The 26,122-nt window shown below is 41.5% G+C and overlaps 1 protein-coding gene across 2 annotated transcripts; it reads left to right on the forward strand.

Moving 5' to 3' along the window:
• Positions 1–649: 649 nt before the first annotated feature.
• IGSF10 (immunoglobulin superfamily member 10) lies at positions 650–25,228 on the forward strand. 2 transcript variants are annotated; one of them, XM_008051271.1, is made up of 6 exons: positions 650–843; positions 2,520–2,649; positions 6,401–6,791; positions 12,403–16,722; positions 17,179–18,079; positions 22,880–25,228. In XM_008051271.1, exons 1-6 carry the CDS (start codon positions 650–652, stop codon positions 24,786–24,788), a joined length of 7,845 nt encoding a protein of 2,614 aa, XP_008049462.1. In that variant the 3' UTR covers positions 24,789–25,228. The 2 variants fall into 2 exon arrangements, with proteins under 2 accessions (XP_008049462.1, XP_008049470.1); XM_008051279.1 differs by lacking the exons at positions 650–843; positions 2,520–2,649; positions 6,401–6,791; positions 12,403–16,722; positions 17,179–18,079 and adding an exon at positions 20,276–20,498.
• Positions 25,229–26,122: the final 894 nt, after the last annotated feature.

A 26,122-nucleotide genomic window follows, 5' to 3' on the forward strand; every position in this document is an offset into this window, starting at 1 on the left:
GTGCAGTGGCCATCCCGGCCACCGCAGCCTCGACCTGCTGGGCTCTGGCGATCCTTCTGCCTCAGCCTTCCAGGTAGCCGGAATTACAGGCATGCGCTACCACGCCCAGCTGATTTTTTGATTTATTGTAGAGATGAGGTCTCGCTGCCCAGGCGGGTCTCAAACCCGCGGGCTCAGGCAATCCATTCAATCCATTCACCTCAGCCTCCCAAAGGCGCGGGATTACAGGCTAAGCCACTGAGCCTGGCTCCATGTATTACTTTTATAATCAGTTTTCCCGAAAGAACTAATGTATCCAAAGGGAACTAAACCTTATGTATTTCAGTTGTCACAAGACCTTCATTAAGGCATCTACTTTTCCTTTTTATGAATCCATCCCTAAGTAAAAGAGATTGCTGCTTTTTGTTTAGGAGTGAGAAGCTGTGAAGAAATTTTCACAACAATAAATATCCCACTTGAGCACAAAACTCAGTGTGAGGCTGGTGCACATTATGGTTTTGTAAAGAGTGTGTTTTACCATGAAAGGTATGAAAGAAATTGACCACTTGCAACCCTTAAGGAAGGTCTCCGAGATTCCCAGAGCTACTGTGTGTGGTAGGCCTGGTACTAGAACCGTATTTCTAACTTCTAGGTGTGATGCTTTTTCAGAATGAAGGTGAAAGGCAAAGGAATCACCTGCTTGCTGGTCTCCTTTGCTGTGATCTGCGTGGTGGTCATGCCCGGGGGCAGGGCCTGTCCCCGTCGCTGTGCCTGTTACATGTCTACAGAGGTACACTGCACATTTCGGTACCTGACTTCCATCCCAGACGGCATCCCGCCCAACGTGGAACGCATCAATTTAGGGTGTGTGGAACCCTGTCTTATCCCCTTCTTAGGGAGGGATCAGTCACACTGGTGACTTGTTCCTTAATCACCCGTGACTTTGGAAGATTAGCCGCAATCATTTTAATGATATTTATCTTCTGAAATGAGCTCATGAGAATCTTAAGTTTGTTGGGAGCATTAAGGAAATGTTTCCTGGTAAAGTTTTGCTAGGAGAAAGTTATTCTAGAATTTGAAGGCCCTCTTGGTAGGTTGGGAAGCCCATGATTGTAGAAAAGCTTCCTTTGCCACATTCTCACTAGAAAATACTACACCTACTGTTAGGAATCAAGAATATGATATATCGTAAAAGATGATAGGGCAATTGGAAGTGTCCTCTTGTGTAAAAAAATATGAAAAGTCTGCCATATTCTTTTTTAAGGCCCTTTGACTTCTTTTAGTACAAAATTATTTAAAATGCATATGTAATTAAATCTGCCCAAAGAAAATTGTATTATAAAGGTTCATGAAGTGTGTGTGTGTGTGTGTGTGTATGCGCATGAAGTTGGACTTAATGCCATTTATTTGGCATTAGTGAGCCTCTACTATGTGCCAAGCACAATGGCTGGCATTGGGGGTGCAATGATGAACAGGATACATTTTTTACTTTGAGAAGCTATAGTTAAAGAGAGAAAACATGCCCAGTGAGTACAATTTAATACGAACTGCAATACGTACCAAGCACCTTGGGAACAATCGCTAATAATAGTAGTAACATTGTGTGCTTACTATGTCCTGGCATTGGGCTAAACACTCTACAAGTATTTACACATTTAGTCCTTATAACCTCCTTGGAGTGGGTTCTATTATCTGCATTTCATGGATGAGAAAACTGGGACACAGAAAACTTACTGATTTTACTCAGGTTGCACAACGACTAAGTTGAGCCTGAGCTCTTCATCATACCCAAAGCAAAAGCCCTAGCCTGGGCTCCAAAGCTCAGTTTCTTCACCGCTACTGATGAATTCCACCTGGGAGCGTGAGGGGACAGTGTCATTAAAAAAATGAGCTGGGTCGGGCTTGGTGGCGCAGCCTGTAATCCCAGAATTTTGGGAGGCCGAGATGAGTGTATTGCCTGAGCTTGTGGGTTCAAGACCCACCTGGGCAACTTGGCAAGACCTCATCTCTACAATAAATCAAAAATGAGCTGGGTGTGGTAGCACGCACCTGTCGTTCCAGCTACTTGGAAAGCTGAGGCAGAAGAATCGTCAGAGCCCAGCAGGTCGAGGCTGCAGTGGCCGGGAGCATGCCACTGTACTCCAGTCTGGGCGACAGAGTGAAACTCCAACTCAAAAAACAAAAAAAATGAACTGGGTCTTAAAAGTGTTCACAAATAGAAAAAGGTAGAGGCAAGGACATTCCAACCTGAAGGAATCATTTACACTTGAAAGTTTAAAAATGAGAAGGGATGTGGCAAGTTCTAGGAACATGAATACTGTGGTTGTAACTGAGATTGCAAGGACTAAGTACAGAGTGACCTTTGGCATCTGGTGAATTTCAGTAATATTTCAGGCATTTGATTATCATAGGAGGGCACACTTAAAATGAAAGGTATAGGGTGTGTGTGTGTGTGTGTGTGTGTGTGTGTGTCTTTGCTTTGGTATTGAGCATTAATTGACAGACTTTGCTTGTGCCTAGAATGACACTTCTTATTTCAGGTACAACAGCTTGGCCAGATTGATAGAGACAGACTTTTCTGGCCTGAACAAATTGGAGTTACTCATGCTGCACAGCAATGGCATTCACACAATCCCTGATAAGACGTTTTCGGATCTGCAGGCCTTGCAGGTGAGACCGGTGGACAGAGTGGGTAGGCTAAGGAGGGGAGGTGGGACCTGTGAGATGGACCCTCAAAGGCCGCCCATCCATACAGAATCCAAAAAGAAACATTCTGTAAAATAGAAGCAGACATCAAAAAGGATTGTCAAATAACTGATTTCTTTTTAAATGCAACTGTATATGGAAATTAGAACAATAAGAACATTCTGAGGCAAGTTTTCTTATATCTCGGACTAATAGGAAAAAAAAAACAATACTCAGGGATTAATGAATGTTTAAAATTGAATTCTAAAAGGTTGCTTCTAGTCACATTTATCTGGAAATTGCATGTGTTTCCTAAAAATAATGACTATCTTAGACAGGTGTTAACTTTCTATAAATCAATATGCTTTTTTTTTTCCTCCCAGTTTCACCTTACTTATTTATGCCCTGCCTTGTTCAAACAATGTTTTTAAGTCATGGGGACTCCTAACAATGCATAAAATGTTATAAGGATGATCACCCAAGTAAATGAGAAAGTAAAAGTTATAACAAGTCTAGGGATAAGAATACAAGCACTATGAGAAAAGGTATACATAGAGACCATTATGTCTGCTATAAGTAGGCCTTGAAGCTTTTGAGACATTAAGTCATAATACTTGATGTCTATTAAAATTTCAAAATAAAAAATACTACTGTTCAGGAGTGGTACAACCATTTCTGATTTTTAAATCAGAAATGTCTTACAAAGCTCCTTATACAATACCATGTAATAAAATTAAGTCAATAATATCTTTGTAAAAAAATAAAGTGCTGGGATTCACAGAGCCTTTTAATGTATCCTAGAGCTATGGAAGGAAGGTTGTAACCACAGTGGGGAGCAAGAGAATATAATATAGGATTCTGTTGCTGTGGCTTAATTTGGAATGTATGTCTTCAGAGGAATAGATAGACTGCATGTCCTTCATGGAATTCTCTACATATACTTATTCTCTTGACCAGGTTTTCAATTGATATTGAAGAACACTGAGTTGGAAATTGTATTCCCAGGTAACATTTGAGGCAAGCTCTTCTATGTTGCCAATTTAATGTTTCTTTTCTTCTCAGGGATGTTGGCATTTCAGAAAAGCATCTTCAACAGAGGTGACAGCTTAGGCCAAGTCAGGAAAATATGATGAGAAATCATTGTTCTTATTTGTATTTCTTTTTTCTTTTTTGGGAAAAGAGTATGTTCAACTAGTAAGAAATATATTCAACTGGAAAGGAAATTGGAGGCTACTATGCATTACTGAAATATTCAAAATTATTTTAATTTCAACTCAATAACAATCATATTACTCATAACCAAAAATTAGGAAACACCCCAAATGTCCCTCAATGGATGCACAGATAAACAAAATTAGGTACATGCAGACGGTGGAATACTATTCTGCAAAGAAAAGGATATAAGACTGATACATACTATCGTAAGGGTGGGTCTTGGAAACATTTTGCTAAGTAAAAGAAGATAGACACAAAAGGCCACCTATTGTATAATTTCATTTATATAAAATACCAGAACAGGCAAATCTGTAGAAACAGAAAATAAATTAGTGGTTGTGTAGGCTAGGAGGAGGAGGAAAATTACTACTGATAGGTATCAGTTTTTATTTTGAGGCAATGAAAATTTTCTAAAATTAATAGAGATGGTTGCACAACTCTGAATATGCTAAAAACCAATAAATTGTACGTATTAAAAAGATGAATTTTTTGGCATGTGAAATATATTTCAATAAACTAAACCAACAGACTCTCTTATGAAAAACTCAATGAATCTTAAGTTTACTTGAAAAAAAAAAAAAAATATATATATATATAATAGAGACAATATCTTGCTCTGTTGCTGAGGCTGGTCTTGAACTCCTAGGCTAAAGCCACCCTCTCAAAGTATTGGGATTACAGGTGTGATCCACTGCACATGACTAAGATACTTTTTTTTTTTTTTTTTTTTTGAGTTGGAGTCTCACTCTGTCACCCAAACTGGAATGCAGGGGCCGCTCCCGGCCACCGCAGCCTCGCCTGCTGGGCTCCAGCGATCCTTCCGCGTCAGCCTTCCGAGGAGCCGGAATTACAGGCATGCGCTACCATGCCCGGCTGATTTTTTGATTTATTGTAGAGATGAGGTCTCGCTGCCCAGGCGGGTCTCGAACCTGCAACTAAGATACTTTTTAAAAAAATCTTATTATGGAAATTTTCAACCATATACAAAAGTAAAGAGAATAACATAATGAACTCCAATATATCATCATCCAGCTGCAATAGTTACCAACACATAACAGATCTCATCTCACCTGCACCCGCACCCACTATTCTCTACTCTATTGAGTTGTTTTGAAACAAATCCAAGTTCTTATTATGTTTCATCTGTAAACACTTCAATATCTATCTCAAAGTTTAAAAACCTTTTAGAAATAACCACAGGCCAGGTGCAATGGCTCATGCCTATAATCTCAGCACTTCAGGAGGCTGAGGCAAGAGAATTGCTTGAGGCCAGGAGTTCAAGAACAGCCTGAGCAACAAAGCAAAACTCCCAACTCTATAAAAAAACAGGAAAATCAGCATGGTGGTGCATGCCTATAGTCCCAGCTATTCAGGAAGCTGAGCCAGGAGGATTGCTTGAGTTCAGGAGTTTGAGGCTGCAGTGAGCCGTGATCATGCTACTGCACTCCAGGCTGAGTGACAGAGTGAAACCCTGTCTCAAAAAAAAAAAAAAAAAAAAGAAAGGAAAAGGAAGTTAGCCAGATATGGTGGGGTACACCTATAGTCCTAGTTGTTTGGAAGGTTGAAGTGGGAGAATCACTTGAGCCCAGAAGGTTGAGGTTGCAGTGAAGCTGTGATTGCACCGTCACACTTCAGCCTGGGTGACAAAGTGAGACCCTATCTTTAAAAATAAATAAATTACACACACACACACACACACACACACACACACACACACACACACACACACACAATATCATTAATATAGTTTATAATCTTAGTAATAATTCCTTAATATCAGGAAATGCTCACGAGTATCCTAATTTCTTAGATACTATCATATTTAATTTGTAACTTCTTTGTTTAAATTAGAGTCCAAAAAAGATACACAGATTGCATTGCATTAATCTCAACATTCGAGAGGGTACCTAAAAAATTATCTTTTAGAGGGTGGGTCCCAGGAAGTACAGGCTTCTCCCACTAGGAAAGTGTTCTAGGAACTCATCAGCATAGTACCAGTTAGAGTTGTTGTGAGAGGCTGTTGTGGAAGAAACGTCCCGAGTTGTGGCAAACAGGTGACTGGTTCTTCTACCATAACAGCATACCTACCCACACCATGCATGCTGAGTGTTCAGCAGTTTTTGACCAAAAATGTCATGCTCTTTGTGCTCCACCCTCCTTATTCACCCAATCTCAGCCCAAGTGACCTTTTCTGTTTCTCTGAATGAAAAAAGTCCTCAAAGGGAAGGATTTTGCCAATGTAGAAGAGGTGAAACAAAAACAGCAGAAGCACTAAAAGGCATCAAAATTGACAAGTTAAAAAAACTGCTTTGAGCAGTGGAAAAAGTGTTCTAATAGGTGTATTGCATAAGACAGAAAGTACTTTGAAGGTGACTAAAGTTTAAACATGTAAGAACAAATATACATTTTTTATGAATAAATTCCAGGGTTTTTTGGTCCTTCCCATATGCTTTCTTATGGATACAGTTTTCCCTTTTGTAAAAATTCTTTTGATAAATAAATGTGTTCTTTTTATTCTTAGGTCTTAAAAATGAGCTATAATAAAGTTCGAACACTTCAGAAAGATACTTTTTATGGCCTCAGGAGCTTGACACGATTGCATATGGACCACAACAATATTGAGTTTATAAACCCAGAGGTTTTCTATGGACTCAACTTTCTCCGCCTGGTGCAATTGGAAGGAAATCAGCTCATGAAGCTCCATCCAGATACATTTGTTTCTTTAAGCTACCTCCAGATATTTAAAACATCTTTCATTAAGTATTTGTACTTGTCTGAAAACTACCTGACCTCTCTCCCTCAAGAGATGTTCTCCTATATGCCTGACCTAGAAAGCCTTTATCTACACGGGAACCCATGGACCTGTGATTGCCATTTAAAATGGTTATCTGACTGGATACAGGAGAAACCAGGTATCTGTACTTTTTGTTTTGGTACTAGTTAAATAGAGGAAAAGCTGCCTGACGATATTTTATTAGTAAGGGAAGAGGCCAGGGTAATTTAGGCGTAGAGAAAATGACGTCTCAATAATAATTCAGGAATCGTGAATTCTTTATGCATTGTCTATGGCTGCATTTTTGCTGCGATGGCATAGTCAAGTAGTTGTGTTGGAGACCTATGATCCACGAAGCCTAAAATCCTTAGTCTCTGGCTTTTTACATATAAAGTGTGCTGACCGCTGGCTTAGAGAATAAATTTCATGCTCCTTAGCCCGCTGTATCCTTGACTCCTGACCTACCTTCTTTTCTTCGTGATCTTGACAACCAGATCCATTCTGCCTCACAGTTACTGCTGAGCTCTAACATGACAATTTAATCCCCTGCTTACGTTTTTCTGCAAAAATTTCCCCATCACTTATTCTAGAGAATAAATCCCGTACTCCTTAGTCCAAATGCCAGATCCCTCTAGTGTGGTGCCAGCCTCTCCCCAGCCTCATTTCCTTCTTCTCCAACCCTCAGCCCCTCTCCATCCCAGATACACAGGCACTTTTTGCTCTACCGACCCTGATCCACTTCCTGACACACCACAAACTGGTCTGACTCCCTTTCTGCCTGCTGCACCCCCTGTCTGGAGCCTTTCCCTTCCTGCTTGGGGAGCTCCCAGCAGCCAGCAAACTCTGCTCAGCACTCATGCTTCTTGGGGAGTCGGGTTGCTTCTCCACTCACCCCATCCACATCAGAATAACCATGTCACCACTTCTGTTGTATGCCCAAGCTTCCATTCTTGAAAATATAACATTTTACTATATTTACTAGTATTAGATGTTTGTTGCCTTTCTCATGTCTAATTTATCTTTCCCTAGTCCCTAGACTAGGTAGGTGCTCAGTCATTTTTGTTAAACTATGCATTTGTCAATTCTATAGCCATTTTGATGGTGACTATAAATGAGCCCACCACCCACCCACTGGATACCAATGGTCTTTTTTTTTTGAGTTGGAGTCTCACTCTGTCGCCCAGACTGGAGTGCAGTGGCCGCTCCCGGCCACCGCAGCCTCGACCTGCTGGGCTCCGGCGATCCTTCCGCCTCAGCCTTCCATGTAGCTGGAACTACAGGCGCGTGCTACCACGCCCAGCTGATTTTTTTTTTTGATTTATTGTAGAGATGAGGTCTCGCCTGCCCAGGCGGGTCTCGAACCCACGGGCTCAGGCAATCCACTCACCTCAGCCTCCCAAAGGCGCAGGATTACAGGCTGAGCCACCGAGCCCAGCTTCCGATGGTCTTAATATGTCCCAGACTTGTGTGTGTATATATTATTCACACACATCATATACCTATATGCATGTGTCATATGTACATACACATTTTCATGCACATACAGCCATGCACTGCAAAATGACGTTTAGGTCAACAGTGGGCAGCATATATGAAAATGGTCCCTTACGATTATAAAGGGAAGCTGGATGTGGTGGCTCACACCTATAATCCTAGCACTTTAGGAGGTCCAGGTGGGAGGATTGAGGCCAGGAGCTCAAGACCAACCTCGGCAAAATAGCCAGACACTATCTCTATTTTTTTTAAAAATGTTTTTAACTAGCTGAGTGTGTTGGCATGCAACTGTAGCCCCAGCTACTCAGGAGAATGAGGCGGAAAGGGTCACCTGAGCCTAGTAGTTTAAGGCTATAGCAAGCCCTGTGAGTAAAAAAAAAAAAAAAAAAAAAAAAAATTATAATAGGGCTGAAAATCTCCTATCACCTACTGACGTACTAGCCATCATAATGTAACAACACAACACCTTTTCCATGGTTTAGATATACAAATACTTACCATTGTGGTATAGTTAACTCCAGTATTCAGTATAGTAACACACTGTATGGGTTTGTAGCCTTGGAGCAATAGGCTAGACCATATAGCCTAGGTGTGCAGGTGTATGTAAGTACACTCTTCCCACAAGACAAAGTTCACACAAGACAAAGCACCCAACGATGTATTTCTCAGAGCATATTCCTGTCCTTAATCAACACATGACTGTATATACGTAGAATAATTAGACACATCCACTAGGGCTAACAGCTTTCAGTCCTGAATAATCAAGTGTTCTCCTTTTGACAAGGCTTGTGATAATTTTACATGACCCATGAATTAGTCACACCAATTTCTTGTGCTCTGAATTTTTTTTCACCTATTCCAAGAGATTTGACAGTTATTTATGCCTTCAGTTGCCTCACTTGGCATGTGACAGGCAATCATTTTGCACCTATCTCAGTATTTAAATGTAACACTTCTGCATCTACTTTGGGTAGCTTTCATTCTTTGGTTCCACAAAGCTGTTGGTGTTGCATTTCTATCAATTATGGATTTATGGGCATTTCTCTGACCAACATTTGAGTCAGGGTCTCACTCTGTCACCCAGGCTGGAGTGCAGTGGCACAATCATGGCACTACAGCCTCAACCTTCTGGGCTCAGGTGTTCTTCCACCCGAGCCTCCTAAATAGCAGTGGCACAATCATGGCACTACAGCCTGAACCTTCTGGGCTCAGGTGGTTCTTCCACTCGAGCCTCCTAAATAGCTGGGTCTACAGGCACACACCACTATGCCTGGCTAATTTATTTATTTTTGTAGCGACGAAGGTCTCACTGTGTTTCCCAGGCTGGTCTCAAATTCCTGAGCTCAAGAAGTCCTCCTGCCTTGGCCTCCCAAAGTACTGGGATTATAGGCGTGAGTCACTGCATCCAGACTGTTTCATGAATATTAAATGTATGTCCTGCTGCTGTTTCCATGCCTTTCTACATATCTATCAGCTTGTTTTAATGCCAAATGAGAATGTAATCTTAAGAATATTTTAAGTGACAAAATTAACATATGTAGTGCCACCAATTCATGTGACACAATTGAAGAGAAAATAGTATAAATAGCTACTTGTGGGTGCACAAGCAGTGATAGCTATATTAAGATTGCCAGCTCATTAGCTGCTACTGTGAACACCTTCATTGGTAAGACACATCTCAATTTGTAAGTTGAAATGTGAAGAAAACATGATCTTTGAATTAGGCATGTTTTTCTTGTCTGCCTGCCTCCTTGCCTGCTTTTTCTCTTCTACTGATCTTTCCTGGGCATCCATTGGCCAGGACTGGGGATACACAGGTGAACAAGCATAAAGCTTACGATCTCACAAGAAGACAGACAACTAAACACGGCATCCTAACTGAGTAATGAAGGGCAGGACAGGAGAAGTGAAAGGTACCACAAGATGGTGAAGCAGAAAGCCTGCTTTCCAGGCTGGGGCCTGAAGGATGATTGGTAAGAACTTGGGTGGTTAGGAAAGACAATAAGTGCTTGGGAAGTAGAAGAGAGCCTGATAGGACATGGCAGGACCAAGGAATGGAAAGTATTTCCATGAGGCTGAAATCTAGTGTGATGGAAGAAATGAAGTGATGTGATTAGGTTTGTATTTGAGGCAAAATGCCTGATGTCCAAGGCCTGCTAACTCTGGTCCAGTGCAAGCAATAGTAAGCATGCCAAGATGTGAGCATAATTCTCCATGAGGTTTAACACAGTCAGCCATGTTCTCTGCAGGTTCTGAGCCCAGGGATTTGATAAGTAGCTTGTTGGCAAGTGGGTGATTGGGAGCCACCTCTTAAGACTGTTCAAAGGTTTTCAGTCTTGCTATCTCCTACTTCTGTGTAGGTTTAGAATGTAAAATTTGCTGTAAGAATGCTGACTGGCCAGATGTCTGTGACATCACCTATGGTAGACGGGTACATGCTGAAGTGTTTGGAGTCCTTGGTCAGAGTGATGGTCCTTTTTTTTTTTTGAGTTGGAATCTCACTCTTGTCATCCAGGCTGGAGTGCAGTGGCATGCTCACGGCCACCACAGCTTCAACCTGCTGGGCTTAGGTGATCCTTCTGCCTCAACCTTCCAAGTAGCTGGAACTACAGATGCACGTCACCACACCTGGCTAGTTTTTGTGATTTATTGTAGAGACGAGGTCTCACCAAGTTGTCCAGGCTGGTCTCAAACCCCCAGGCTCAGGCAATCCTCTTTTCATGGCCTCCCAAAGTGCTGGGATTATAGGCTGAGCCACCACACCCAGTCCAGAGTGATGTTCTTAAGCCTTGAGAGGAAGTGTGTGCACATGGGAAAAAAATTTGACCCTGTCTAGCCACTTTGACAAATTAGATCTCTTAAGAAGTACAATGCTCCTCTTATGTACTATGTTCAGTGTATGATATGAGAACAGTAAGGAAGTCTCAGTCTGTATGTTGTGGAAGGGAAAACTCCATACCTCTGGCAAGCATTCCAGTTACCAGCCATTTCAAACAGGGTCATCATGGCTGGTCATGGCTGGTCATGGTGGCTTACTCTTGTAATCCCAGCACTTTGGGAGGCCGAGGTAGAAGGAATGCTTGAGCCTAGGAGTTCAAGACTAGCCTTAGCTGATCTTGAACATAGCAAGACCTCGTCTCTCCAAAAATTCAAAAAATTAGCTGGGCTTGGTGGCATGTGCCTGTAGTTTCAGCTACTCAGGAGTCTGAGACAGAAGGATCATCTGAGCCCAGGAGGATCATCTGAGCTATGATCATGCCACTGTGCTTCAGCCTGGGTAACAGTAACAGTGAGACCCCAACTCATAAAGTAAAATAAAATAAAATAGGTTCATCAGAGCAATGTTCTTAAAATGCCCAAGCATGTGGTATTCAAATACCTGAAGAAGGACACTTCTGTGGTTTCAAAGGCTGGCTCTTATAGCACTGGCCCCCGTGCTGCAAGACTTGAAATCTCCTACTTCACTAGAATGTCAGGCCTTCAATGGGCTGCCACATTGCTTCAGCACAATGCAAACTGGATCCTTCTCCAGTGAGTCTACCTCAACCAAGGGGACCATCAGCCATCCGGTTACCAAAGTCATTAGCCCAAGTCTTCCTTGACTCTTCCTTTCAATTCCCTTCCATGTTTGATCAATCCTCACCTCCTATCCATTGGTTCTACCTGCTTCATGAACTCTTGCATCCATCTGCTTCTCTCCACTCCTATTGCTTCTAAGCAAGACTGGGTCAGGACACTGTGTATGTTAGTCAATATCCTTGTGGTTAATGGAAAGGGACTTGGCACTTTAATGATATCCGAGGACTTATAAGTGATCATTTATCAAACAGGTTATCCTTGAAGGAGCAATGCAGTTCTATGACTGTTTTAAAACATTAAAGTGAGGAAATAGAAATAAGTTGCTATTAATAAAACATGACAAACATGAGCATACCATTTTGTTTCCCTAGAGAGGGAAATGACTCATTCAATTCATATTTACTGAGTATTAAATATATATCAGGCATTTTCTAGACCTGGGGCATACAGCAGTGAATAAGACAGATGAAACCCCATGCCTGTGACTATTCTATTGCAGCTGGATATATAGGCCATGTGTTTTTTAAAAAATCAATTCTGAAGCAAAAAAAAGAAAACTTTATATAGACACTAAAAATTTCCAAATTCTTTCAAACGCTAACAAAAGTTACTTCTTTAAAATGTTTGAATGTTTATGAATATAAAGAGGCTGCTCAATTGTGATATTTTTTCCCCAGATGTAATAAAATGTAAAAAAGAGAGAAGTCCCTCCAGTTCTCAACAGTGTCCACTTTGCATGAACCCCAGACCCTCTAAAGGCAAACCCTTAGCCACAGTTCCTGCTGCAGCTTTCCTGTGTATCAAGCCAACCATCGACCCGTCCTTGAAATCAAAGAGCCTGACTATTCTGGAAGACACCAGTTCTGCCTCAGTCTCTCCCCAAGACTTCATGGCACCCTTTGGCTCCCTCATTATAAATATGACAGACCAGTCTGGAAATGAAGCTAACATGGTCTGTAGTATCCAAAAGCCCTCGAGGATGTCACCTGTTGCATTCGCTGAAGAAGATGACTCTATCATGCTAAATACATCATTTTCAACATTTCTGGTGTGCAGCATAGACTACAGTCACATTCAGTCAGTGTGGCGAGTTCTGGCTTTGTACAGTGACTCTCCGCTGACACTAGAAAGGAGTCACTTGGTCTCCAAAACACCACAGCTCTGTTACAAATATAAACAGTTGGCTCCTAGGCCTGAAGACATTTTTACCAACATAGAGGCTGACCTCAGAGCAGATCCCTCTTGGTTAATGCAAGACCACGTTTCCTTGCAACTGAACAGAACAGCCACCACACTCAGTACATTACAGATCCAGTACTCAGGTGATGCTCACATCACTTTATCAAAGGCAGAGATGAGGCCAGTGAAACACAAATGGACCATGATTTCAAGAGATAATAATACGAAGCTGGAACACACTGTTTTGGTAGGTGGAACTATTGAACTGGACTGTCCAGGCCGAGGAGACCCCATGCCACATTTGGAATGGCTTCTAGCTGATGGGAGTAAAGTGAGAGCCCCTTATGTTAGTGAGGATGGACGAATCCTAATAGACAAAAGTGGAAAGCTGGAACTCCAGATGGCTGACAGTTATGACACAGGCATATACCATTGCATAAGTACCAATTATGATGATGCAGATACTCTCCCCTATAGGATAACTGTGGTGGAGTCCTCTGTAGAAGCCTATCAAGAAAACGGGGTTCATCACACAGTTTTCACTGGTGAAACACTCGATCTTCCATGCCATTCTACTGCTGTCCCAGATGCCTCTATTAGCTGGATTCTTCCAGGAAACACTGTGTTCTATCAGTCTTCAAGAGACAAGCACATTCTTAGCAACGGTACATTAAGACTATTACAGGTCACCCAAAAAGACGCAGGTCAATATCGTTGTGTAGCAGCCAACCCATCAGGGGTCGATTTTTTGATTTTCCAAGTTTCTGTCAAAAGAAAAGGGCAAAGACCAGTGGAGCATGATGGAGAAACAGAAGGATCTGGACTTGAGGAGTCCTATCCTACTGCTCACCTGGAGAAGCCATCAAGTGTACAGCTCCCTACATCTGCTCCACTGGGGGCTGAGGTTGGAAAACAAGTCTCAAGCATGGGTAAGAAGCACAACTATCAGGACTTAGTACACCAGCGGCGTGTAGATCCAACACACCGACGTTTGAGGGAGCACAGAAGGCAGTTCCCTCCCTCTGCTAGGAGAATTGACCCACAGCACTGGGCGGCACTTATGGAGAAAGCTAAAAAGAACGCAGTGTCAGAGAAACGAGCAAATACCACAGTCAGGCCACCCCCACCAGGTACCCAATTCTTGAAAACACCTGGTGAGGAAGAGGATTCTTCAGGCATGCTCACTCCAGATGAGGAATTGATGGTCCTGGCCACTAAAGCTTCAGATGTTCCAGCAAGGACAGTGACAGCTGCCTCCAGAAAGATATCTGAGAGCCTTGTGACAAATAAAACTTCTGACACAGACTTCTCCCCAATTTTGAGTTCACAAATACTACCATCTGAAAAACGTAGAGATTTCAGACTGCCTACTGCTTTTAAAATAACAGCCACATCAAAGACTATAAACCCAGTCGTGTCCAGCAAAATTCGAAGCACAACCAATCAACATTCACCCACTGTCCTTCCACTATTACCTGAAGGAACCGAATTGCAGGATGTTGACCAGATAGGGGAAAGAAGAGAGCACTTCCAAAGTGCACCCCCAATAACAGCAAGGACCACAATCAAAGATGCCAGTATCATTAACAATGAAGCTGATGTATTCTTAGAGTCAGTAAGTACCACAAATGGTCATCAGACATCTGTAACAGGAGGCAATGAACCCAGGAGCCATCACTCCTATCCTCACACTACCCAACAACTTAGCACCTCTGAGGTTCCTTCAGATCCGCACACTGCTGCTGTTCATGCTCGGATTCAGATTCCTAGAAATAGTACAACAAACATCCCACTGTCTAGACGCTTTGGGAGGCGGAGGAAAATTTGGGGCAGTGGACGAATTATCAGCCCATATAGAACTCCAATTCTCCGACGGCATAGATATGGCATTTTGCATCCAACATTCAGAGGTTCTGAAAGAAGCACTGTTGCATTTTCAGCCACAGCGCTCGATGCAGTATGCCCATCCTGTCTTTCTAGAGAGAAACTCACTACTGCTATGACAGCATTGTCTTTTCCAAGTTCTTCTCCCATCTCCCTCCCCAAAGCCAACATTGCCAGAGTCACATCCAAAGCGCCTGCAACTCTAGTCCAGAATCCACCGTCACTATCTGAGAATAAACCAAATGTGGGTATCGAGAAAACAACACCCACAATAAAGTATTTCAGTGCCGAAAACACCCAAGGGACTTCAACTGGTGCAGTCATGACATACACCCCAATATCCACATCTATGGAAAAAACTCATAGAACAAATATTGGTTACCCAAGTGTGTCCAGCACCAGTGAAGCTAAAAGAGATTCAGTAATGACATCGTCATTTTTAGGTTCCATCACCAAGCCAGTAATACCTACTACTATGGCTATCACAAGATTTCCAAGAAGGAAAATTCCCTGGCACCAGAGCTTTGTAAATAACCATAACCAGAAAGAGACATTAAGGAATCAGCATAAATTTGGTTTACAAAAAAGCACAGCTGTGATGTTTCCTAGAATATCTCCTGTTTTACCCACAAATAAAGTTTCCACCTTCCATTTCACAACACTCTCAGCAAGTGTGATGCAAACTCCATCTATAACATTGGAGACAACTCACCACAATACTATGGAAACACACAGTCCTGAGGGTCTTCCAACAGTGAAGGAGCTGCCCATCCCACCCCTCAACCCGACATTTCCTAGTATCACAAGCAAAGACTTGGGTACCATAAGCTTTGTATCAATGAAGACAGCCACACCAGCAACTCCTCCTCCTGTCCCTGCATCTGTCATTGTCTATGAAACCCAAACAGTGAGATCTGGGGCACAAAAAGTACCAAGAGAAGAGAAGTCTCAGAAGAACAGGAGTGACCCAAACATCACTGCAGGCCATGGTTCTGGCTTCACCATGTCCACTGGGATGACACCACCTGTTCTAACCACCACTGAAGCTTCCAAGCCCAATGTCTTTGCTTTCACTCATTCATCCCTAGAAAACACAATCGATATTTCAAGCACAACTGGTCTGCATTCAAGAACTCTTAATCTGACAGGTGCAACTGGAGAACTAGCCTCTATGAATACTCAAACTTTGAAGAGCACAATTGCTTCTGAAGTAGCTTTGTCCAGAAAATCACACCAGAGCACCACAGCTGGGCAAACAATCATCAGACACTCCACTGTGTCTACTCCAATGCCAATTCCCATCTCCCCTCCTGCTACACAGAGTGTAGTTACTGACAACGTGGCAACCCCCATTTTCAGGATGACAGCAGATACAGCGGTCAAGCCACATGGATCCTCCAGGCATGAGACTAATCCACAGCAATTAGCAGCAGAGGTTGCAACATCTCCCAAGGCTCACATAAATGCCAAGACCACAATTGGAGCCACTCGCTTTATCTCCCCTAATTTGTTACATTCTACTTCTGTGCCAGCATTAACAACAGTGAAATCACAGAATTCTAAATGGACTCTGTCTCCCTGGTCAGAAAACCAATTTTGGCAGAAGTCATACCCAGAAATTGCTGAAAAGAACAGAAAACCAGTAAGAAACATGTTGTCTAACCCAGGCTTGCCAGATGCCTCCACTCACGCTTCAAATTGGGATGGACAGAAAAATGCAAAGCAGAGTGACTTTGATAAGAAACCAGTCCAAAAAATAACAACTTTCAAACGCCTTCCCTTTGACTCTTTGTCTAGGAATACATTTGAAAAGCCCAGAATCCTTGGAGGAAAAGCTGCAAGTTTTACTGTTTCAGCAAACTCAGATGCATTTCTCCCCTGTGAGGCTGTTGGAAATCCCCCGCCTACTGTCCGCTGGACCAGAGTCTCATCAGGTATTTGAAACTGTTTCTTTACACGTAGTCTTGGTTACTTATAAAACAAGAAAAAGAGTGGTATGTTTTGGGGTTACACATTCAAAGAGTCAACACCAGTTTCAAATTTCTCCAAGATACAGAAACGATTAATATCCTCATTTGACATTTGTACATTGTTTCTGCTCATCAGATTTTAAAACATGTTAATTAAGAACATTTTTTTGAAATGCTTTGAAAGTTAATCCAAAGAACTATGATGTGACAAAGAGAGAATGGTCATTGTGTTGAACCATCTGGCTTTTAAATTAAAATTATGCGAATAAAAAAATCCAGAAATAATTATAGCAATCTGAAGACTACATGTCCTAATTTTTAGTTTAAATGTTTGTTCTCAGTAGTCTAACAAAAAGATAGCTTTGTTTTGTGTCTAAACTTTGGTGAATCTATGACCACACATTTCTTTCTTCTTCTCAGGACTTGATTTGTCTAAAAGGAAACAGAATAGCAGGTTCCAGGTGCTCCCCAACGGCACTCTGTCCATCCAGGGGGTGGACATTCAGGACCGCGGACAGTACCTGTGCTCAGCGTCCAATCCATTTGGCGCAGATCGCCTTCATGTCACCTTGTCCGTGGTTTCCTATCCTCCCAGGATTCTGGAGAGACGTGCCAAAGAGATCACAGTGCATTCTGGAAGCACTGTGGAGTTGAAGTGCAGGGCGGAAGGTAGGCCAAATCCTACAATTTCCTGGATTCTGGCAAACCAAACAGTGGTCTCGGAATCATCCCAGGGAAATGGGCAGGCCCTGGTGACACATGATGGAACATTGGTCATCCACCATCTCAGTATTTATGACCGTGGCTTTTACAGATGTGTGGCCAGCAACCCAGCTGGCCAGGATTCACTGCTGGTTAAAATACAAGTCATTGCAGCTCCACCTGTCATTCTAGAGCAAAAGAGGGAAGTCGTCGTAGTGACTTGGGGTGACAGTTTGAAACTGCCCTGTACCGCAAAGGGAACTCCTCAGCCCAGTGTTTACTGGGTCCTCTTTGATGGTACAGAAGTGAAGCCATCAAAGCTCATCAATTCCAAGTTGTTCTTATTTTCAAATGGGACTCTGTATATGAGACACGTCACCTCTGCAGATAGGGGCACTTATGAGTGTATCGCGACCAGTTCCACTGGCTCGGAGAGAAGAGTGGTGATGCTCATGGTGGAAGAACGAGAGACTATACCCCGGATAGAAGTTGCATCCCAGAGAAGGACTGAGGTGAATTTTGGAGACAAATTACTACTGAACTGCTCAGCCACTGGGGAGCCCATACCCAAAATCATCTGGAGGCTACCATCCAATGCTGTTGTCGACCAGAGGCACAGGTAGGCCTGTACCTTTGGGTTGGAATGTGATATGCTTCATCTATTGAGCTGTACAAATTCTTTTTGTTGTTGTTTTTTGGGGTTGGAGTTTTACTTTGTCACCCAGCCTCTCCAGATTGCCTTGGCATGATCGTGGCTCACTGCAGCCTTGACCTCCCAGGCTCAGCAATCCTTCCACCTCAACTTCCTATGTAACTGAGACTACAGGCATGCACCACCACACCCAGATATTTTTTTTTGTAGAGATGAGATCTTGCTATGTTGCCCAGGCTGGTCTCAAACTCCTGGGTTCAAGCAATCCTCTCACCTCAGTCTCCCATAGTGCTGGGATTACAGGTGTGAGTCCCCACATCTGGCCACAACTTCTAAAATAGAAACAAGTAACACTGTGGGGCTAGTAGCAGTTTAGAGCATATATGGGCTTTGGACATAAAGGTAAGTCTCTGGACATAAAGGTAAGACTCAATTCCTTTGAGAGCATTTAAATATAAAAAACAATCTTCTCATATGCTTAACTGTAAGGGCCAACTTCTAGTTTTTATAGTTAAAACAGGAACAAAAATCTTATTTGCCTTCATATTTGTGACAGTTTAAAAATAGTAACTGCATAAATGTATTCATACACTCTAGGTCCAAAGAAAACAAGGGAATTTTTGTGATGCAGTCAAGGTTCTGGAGAGATGCATTTTGTTATATTACTCTTCAGAGTATCCTATAGACATTTTCAACTTCCTATCACCAGTACTTAATTTTTTCTTTCCTAAAGTTGCAAAGTGCTTGATCAAAGTCACAACATTAAGACCTTCCCAAAATGAAATGTATTCCAAGTCCCCCACCCCGATGGGGTCAGACATGTATATCCACATATATTCTTTCTCTAGGTTGATCTTTTCTAGGCATAAAACTATTTATCTTATAGCTGGTTTTCTGTATAGATTAAATTCCATCTTTGAAAATCAATAAATATAATTTATGAATTATTCATTTTTGCCATTCATGACTTTATGCAATGATTTTCCCGAACGTGACAAAAAAAGATGGGAATGAACATTTCTATGTTATGTATTTATTAATAGAAAATATTCATGCAGGAGAAATTATATATAAAATTAATTTATATTCATGCTTAGACATTGGAGAATAGACTTTTTCTAGTGCCACAATATGAGTTAGTTGTGAATATAGTAAATAAATTTAACTTGTAATCTGTAATTCAAGAGTAAATGCTAATTTTCAAGTTTTCTAAATAATAAGTCACCAAAATCACCTAAACAAATGTTAAATTGAAATTATTTAGATTGAAAATGTTTAGGCAAGGCTTGGTGGCTCTGCCTGTAATCCCAGCACTTTGGGAGCTTGTAGGTTTGAGACCAGCTCTGGCAACTTGGCGAGACCTCATCTCTATAATAAATCAAAAATTAGCCGGGCATGGTAGCCATGTACCTGTAGTTCCAGTTACTTGAAAGGCTGAGGCGGAGGATCGCCAGAGCCCAGAAGGTCAACACCGGGGTGGCCATGAGTGTGCCAAAGCACTCCAGCCTGGGCAACAGAGTGAAACTCCAACTCAAAAAAAAAAAAAAGTTTAAATACTGAGTTATAAAATGTGAACTTTATGTTTGTTATCATATATATACCCATTTATGGCATCAAATATTTCCAACACTTCACTGTTAAGTTTTTACATTTAATTTCACAATGTCAGCACTCCTCATTAGCACTGAATGCCAGTTCAATGCATCTAATGAAATTAATGCATCTAAAATAAATTCCACAGCACATGGATTTTCATTAACCCAGAAATGCTCAAAATAACTTGAAGAAACAAAACAAAGCAAAACTGAGGCGTGCTAGTATTGTACAATTAAATGCAAAAACTGATCAGTGAAGTGTTGAAAATATTTGATTCCATAAATGGACATATGTACAGTGGACAACAAACACAAACATATATGGTTTCTAAAGTTCACATTTTATAACCCCAGAATTTAAAAGTTTTAAATCTAAATTTCAATTTAACACTTAGGTAATTTTATGGACTTATTATTGGGAAAATTTGAAAATTAACATTTACTTTTGAATATGCATCTTAAATTTGGCACCAGGTAATTCTGACTCAGGTGTTGGGGAACTTTCATTGACAACCAGCAGTTAAAGCAGTGGTTCTGAGACTTTGTTGCACATGGAAAAGTTGAATCTGGAAAACTTTAATGACGCCTAGGCCACACTCCACACCAATCAAGTCAGAAATTCTGGAGGGGACACCCAGATGTCTGTATTACTTTAAACTCCACAAGTGATTTTAATGTATAGTCCAGTTTGAGAACCAAAACTTGTAGAAAGCCTTACGAAAGAATAATAGCAGGTAGCGGTACAGCGTGGTGGAAGGCACAGGGTTTGAGAACCAGCCCTGTAACCTGAGGCAAATTACTACATCTCTCTCAATATCAGTTTTGCAGCTGTAAAATAGGGAACTACTCCAAGCTTTAAAAAAATCAGTGCAAAGCAGCTGGCAGTTTCCATTTCCTTTAAGTGCATCCGTTGTGATGACTTTAGCTTGTTGTATGTCAGAGAAGTTCCTCCCATACTTGGGGGTGGGGGGAGGGGAGAAACAGCATCACTTATAATATTTTATCGCAACACTTTCCGTACTTTGCTGGAAAATAAAAATGACTTGAAGTTGTTTGACTTGGTTAGCAGTTATGCTATGAAAAGTAGTCCTCACTTTTCTATCCGATTTTATCTACCTACTTAGCCCATATTGCTAAAAAACAAGCAAAACATCCACATAGATCTTCATCTATGGGTGTCCTTGGCACACTTTTAGCAGCAATTCCAGTCTCCACTGGTCTTTGTGAAAAACTAGATTTAGTTATGCCAGGAGGAATCTGCCATCTGGTGGTTAGATGTGATAATGGCAGGCTGTGCAGCAGCCGGACACGAGGGACAAGGGTTCCACAAAATTCAACTAGCGCAGAAACCAGTCGCCTCACAGATACTCAAGGAGGGCAGGTGCTGCAACAGCTTCTAATGAGCCTTACATTGGTATTCACTCTTTCTTTTTTCTTCTTTTCATTCAGAGTCTTGCTTTCTCACCCAGGCTGGAGTGCAGTGGCACGATCACGGCTCCCCACAGCCTTGACCTGCTGGGCTCAGACAATCCTTTAGCCTCCTGAGTAGCTGAGACAAGTGTGTGCCGTCATGTCTAGCTACTTTTTTTTTTTTTTTTTTTGCAGCGGTGAGGTCTTGCTATGTTGCCTAGGCTGGTGTCAAACTCCTAGGCTCAAGCAATCCTCCTGCCTTGTCCTCCCAAAGTGCTGGGATTACAGATATGAGCTACCATGCCTGGCCAGTATTCACTTTTTATAACAAAGTAGGACTTATTTTCTAACCAAATAATTCACTAATTTTTTGGTTACTAATAACTTTAAAAATTATCATCTGGCATCTTTTATGAGCAACTGAATTTTTTAAAATTCTTTTTTCTTTACCTATATTACAAAATAATCATTTTAATGAATTCATTAGTTTGATATGTGAAATGGTCAAAGAAGTCAATGTCTAGAAATCCAAACTTTTAGCATCTTCATTAAATTTTAAAAAATACTACCATGTAAAGATGAATTATTATATGAAAATTCAAAATCTGAAAGATCCTTGGGAAATTTCCATTTAATTGGAAACAAAATAGCATATTTATAAACAACCAATGGGGCAAATAAAATCAAAATGAGAATTAGAAAGGGTTTTGAACTGAGTGCAAATGAAAACAACATATCAAATTATATGCCCCTGTGGCTAGCTGAAAAATGACGCCCAAATGTTTTTATTTATATTTAATTTTAAAATTTTTGTAAGATTGAAGTTCATCCAAGAAGTACCACTTATCTGCACTGAATTATACCAGATCAGTTAGATAATTTCTTCTTTCAGTAAATTCCTCAGAAAACAGTAAGCTGGCCTGTAATCCCAGCACTTTGGGAGGCTGAGGTGAGAGGATTGCCTGAGTCCAGGGGTTCGAGACCAGCCTGGGCAACTTAGAGAGATCTTGTCTCTACAATAAATCAAAAAATTAGCCGAGTGTGGTAGACATGCCTGTAATTCCAGCTACATGGAAGACTGAGGCAGAAGGATCGCCTGAGCCCAGCAAGTTGAGGCTGTGGGTGGCCGTGAGTGTGCCACTGCACTCCAGCCTGGACAACAGAGTGAGACTCCAACTCAAAAAAAAAGAAAGAAAGAAAGAAATGAAGAAAAAAAATAAGCTAGTGATAAGTGATTTAATTTTAATTTTTTGAGTTGGGTCTGTGTCATCCAGGCTGGAGTGCAGTGGCATGATCACAGCTCATCGCAGCTTTGACTTCTTCCACCTCAGTCTCCCAAATAGCTGGGACTGCAAGTGCACACCACCATGCTCAACTAATTTTTCTATTTTTTGTAGAGACATGGTCTCGTTATATTGCCCAGACTGGTCTCAAATTCCTGGGCTCAAGCAATCCTCCCACCTCAGTCTCCCAAAGTGCTGGGATTACATGCATGAGCCACCATGGCTGGCCATGGTTTTAATTTTTATGGCAGCAGGTACACACACACACACAGATAACTATGCAAGGTGGTGTATATACACATTAGTTTTATTGTGGTAGTCATTTTACAATGTATATCAAAATGTCATGCTGTACGCCTCAAAAAATATACAATTTTTGTTCATCATGCTTCAGTAAAGGTAGGGGAAGCTAATCCCAAGTAAACACAACTTCCCCCATTCCTGATAGCTACACTCAAATTTGTCTCTTTTCTCCTTAGAATGGGCAGCCGAATCTATGTCTACCCAAACGGATCCCTGTTTATTGGCTCAGTGACAGAAAAAGATGGTGGTGACTACTTGTGTGTGGCAAGAAACAAAATGGGGGATGACTTGATACTGATGCATGTCAGCCTGAGCCTGAAGCCTGCCAAAATTGACCACAAGCAGTATTTTCGAAAGCAGGTGCTGCATGGGAAGGACTTCCAAGTTGATTGCAAAGCTTCGGGCTCCCCGGTGCCCGAGATATCCTGGAGTCTGCCCGATGGGACGATGATCAACAATGTCATGCAAGCCGATGACAGTGGCCACAGGACCAGGCGGTATACACTTTTCAACAATGGCACCTTATACTTCAACAGAGTTGGGATAGCAGAGGAAGGAGATTACACTTGCTACGCCCAGAACACCCTGGGGAAGGACGAGATGAAGGTCCACTTGACAGTTATAACAGCCGCACCCCGGATACGGCAGGGCCACAAGACCAACGTGAGAATCAAGGCTGGGGACACAGCCATCCTGAACTGTGAGGTCACTGGGGATCCCAAACCGAAGATATTTTGGCTGCTGCCTTCCCATGACATGATTTCCTTCTCCAATGACAGGTACACATTCTATGCCAATGGGTCTCTGTCCATCAACAAAGCAAAGCTGCTGGACTCTGGAGAGTATGTGTGTGTGGCTCAAAATCCCAGTGGAGACGACACCAAGATGTACAAGCTGGACGTTGTCTCTCAACCTCCATTAATCAATGGTCTATATACAAACAAAACTGTCATGAAGGCCACAGCCGTGAGACATTCCAAAAAACATTTCGACTGCCGAGCTGAAGGCACGCCGCCGCCCGAAGTCACGTGGATCATGCCAGACAACATTCTCCTCACTGCCCCATACCATGGGAGCAGAGTATCAGTCCATACAAATGGAACCTTGGAAATCAGGAATGTGAGACTTTCAGATTCAGCCGATTTTATCTGTGTGGCTCGAAACGAAGGTGGAGAGAGCGTGTTGGTGGTACAGTTGGAAGTACTGGAAATGCTGAGACGACCGACATTCAGAAACCCGTTTAATGAAAAAATAGTTGCCCAGCTTGGGAAGCCCACGGTGCTAAATTGCTCTGTTGATGGCAATCCACCACCGGAAATAATCTGGATTTTGCCTAATGGCATGCGATTTTACAATGGGCCACAGAAGTCTCGGTATCTGATAGCAAGCAATGGCTCTTTCATCATTTATAAAACAACTCGGGATGATGCTGGGAAATACCGCTGTGCAGCTAGAAATAAAGTGGGTTATATTGAGAAACTGATCATACTAGAAATTGGTCAGAAACCGGTTATTCTAACATATGCACTAGGGACAGTAAAAAGTATCAGTGGAGAATCTCTATCACTGCCTTGTGTGTCTGATGGGGTCCCTAAGCCAAACATCCAATGGACTCTGCCAAATGGTTATGTAGTAGACAGGCCTCAGATTCACGGGAAATACACACTGCATGACAATGGCACCTTAGTCATCAAAGAAGTAACAGCTTATGACAGGGGGAACTATATCTGTAAGGCTCAAAACAGTATTGGCCATGCACTGGTTACTGTTCCAGTAATGATTGTAGCTTACCCTCCCCGAATCACGAATCGCCCACCCAGGAGCATCCTCACAAGGACAGGGGCAGCCTTTCAGCTCCACTGTGTGGCCCTGGGAGTTCCCAAGCCAGAAATCACATGGGAGATGCCCAAGCATGCCCTGCTCTCAGGGGCAAGGAAAGGGTGGATGCCCGGAAGTGAGCTGCTTCACCTACAAGGTACCCTAGTCATTCAGAACCCCCAAACCTCTGATTCTGGGACATACAAGTGCACAGCCAAGAATCCACTTGGGAGTGATTATGCAACAACTTATATTCAAGTAATCTGACATGAAATAAAATTAAAGTCAACATCTGGACAGAGTTTATTTTTTGGAAGAAGTTTAATCAAAGGCAGCCATAGGCATGTAAATGAATTGGAATACATTTACAATATTAAATTTACAATGGACATGCAAAAAAAAAAAGACTTGTAAATAAATGCATTATGAACTGGTACTGATTTCTTTAATGGATCTCAAAACAAACTTTTAACTTAAGGCACTTTTATTTTGCCAACAAATAACAATGAACATTAAGAGAGAACGGTCCACCATAAAATAACAAATGGCTAATGTACCTGAATTTTTCAGTAGAAAATTGACTTTTTCTTTTACTACCTGTTGCCTAGTGTTCACCTTCTATCAATGTTGCAAGCATGGCACTCTGAACAGAGACAACGGGAAAGGTGAAATTTGCAGTCTTTATGTAAATTTACCATCTTGATGTACAAATATTTTGTGGTTTATAAATTTTTTTTGCTAAAACCTACAGAAAATAAGCACTGAACTGTTTTGATTATGATTCACCATTTGTTCACACTGAACATTTTCATTGATGGGGAATACAAAAATGTCTTAATAACTGCATTTAAAAATAAATGCAGACTAACTTTTCCACATGTAAAAAGCAACTGAATACCTGCACATCATAAAATGTGAAAAGGAGGTTGATTATTTTTGTCCAAATACACCCATTAAAAAGGTTTTAAAAATACAATGAAACTTCGTTATAAGTTTAAAATCTAGCTCAGGCACCCCTGGTTTGGAGTTGTTTACAAGGAAATTATCTGAGGAAGAATCATTGCTTTATAAGCATTTTATTTCATTAAGTGATAATTCTCTATGTGATGGGGAAATCAGGGGGTCTGCATCTATTATATATAATGAAGTCTCACTGTATTTACAATTTGATCAATCCTACACAAAATGTTGCTTTTTGTAATTCACTGAATTTATTTATATTACATGCTTAATTCAACCTGAATTAATTTGGGGGACATATGATTCACCTTATCTAAATCTAGAGGCTGGAATTTTTCCAATGTAATTTATTCAGCATCCATTCAAATATCCACCTATTATCTAAGAATTATAGGAGCTTTATAAATTATTTTTTTTTAAATGCCATAGGTCTTGTTCAGGTATCTCAGTCTACAAAACCGAGTTATGTTAAGCCCCTGACAATCAGTTGAGACAGATGTGAGATCTCTCTGTATTGTGTTTTCATCATACCAGTTTTCAGCTAGCCCCACTTAAGAAGTGACCTAACTGCTACTAATCTCTGATGTTAGTACCTCGAGGCTGCAAGAGGTCAAAGGTACTCATTGTAAAGTGATCTCCCT

Source organism: Carlito syrichta, unplaced genomic scaffold (genome assembly GCF_000164805.1).
Source record: "Carlito syrichta isolate Samal-C Ts95f unplaced genomic scaffold, Tarsius_syrichta-2.0.1 Scaffold64587, whole genome shotgun sequence".
NCBI lineage: Eukaryota > Metazoa > Chordata > Mammalia > Primates > Tarsiidae > Carlito > Carlito syrichta.

Bases quoted from the DNA above. Each gene is read 5' to 3' on its own strand.
- IGSF10 (XM_008051271.1), top strand. From the start codon at position 650: ATGAAGGTGAAAGGCAAAGGAATCACCTGCTTGCTGGTCTCCTTTGCT. The intron at 16,723-17,178 runs GTATTTGAAACT...TCTTCTTCTCAG, and splicing joins CTGGACCAGAGTCTCATCAG to GACTTGATTTGTCTAAAAGG. The intron at 18,080-22,879 runs GTAGGCCTGTAC...TTTTCTCCTTAG, and splicing joins GTTGTCGACCAGAGGCACAG to AATGGGCAGCCGAATCTATG.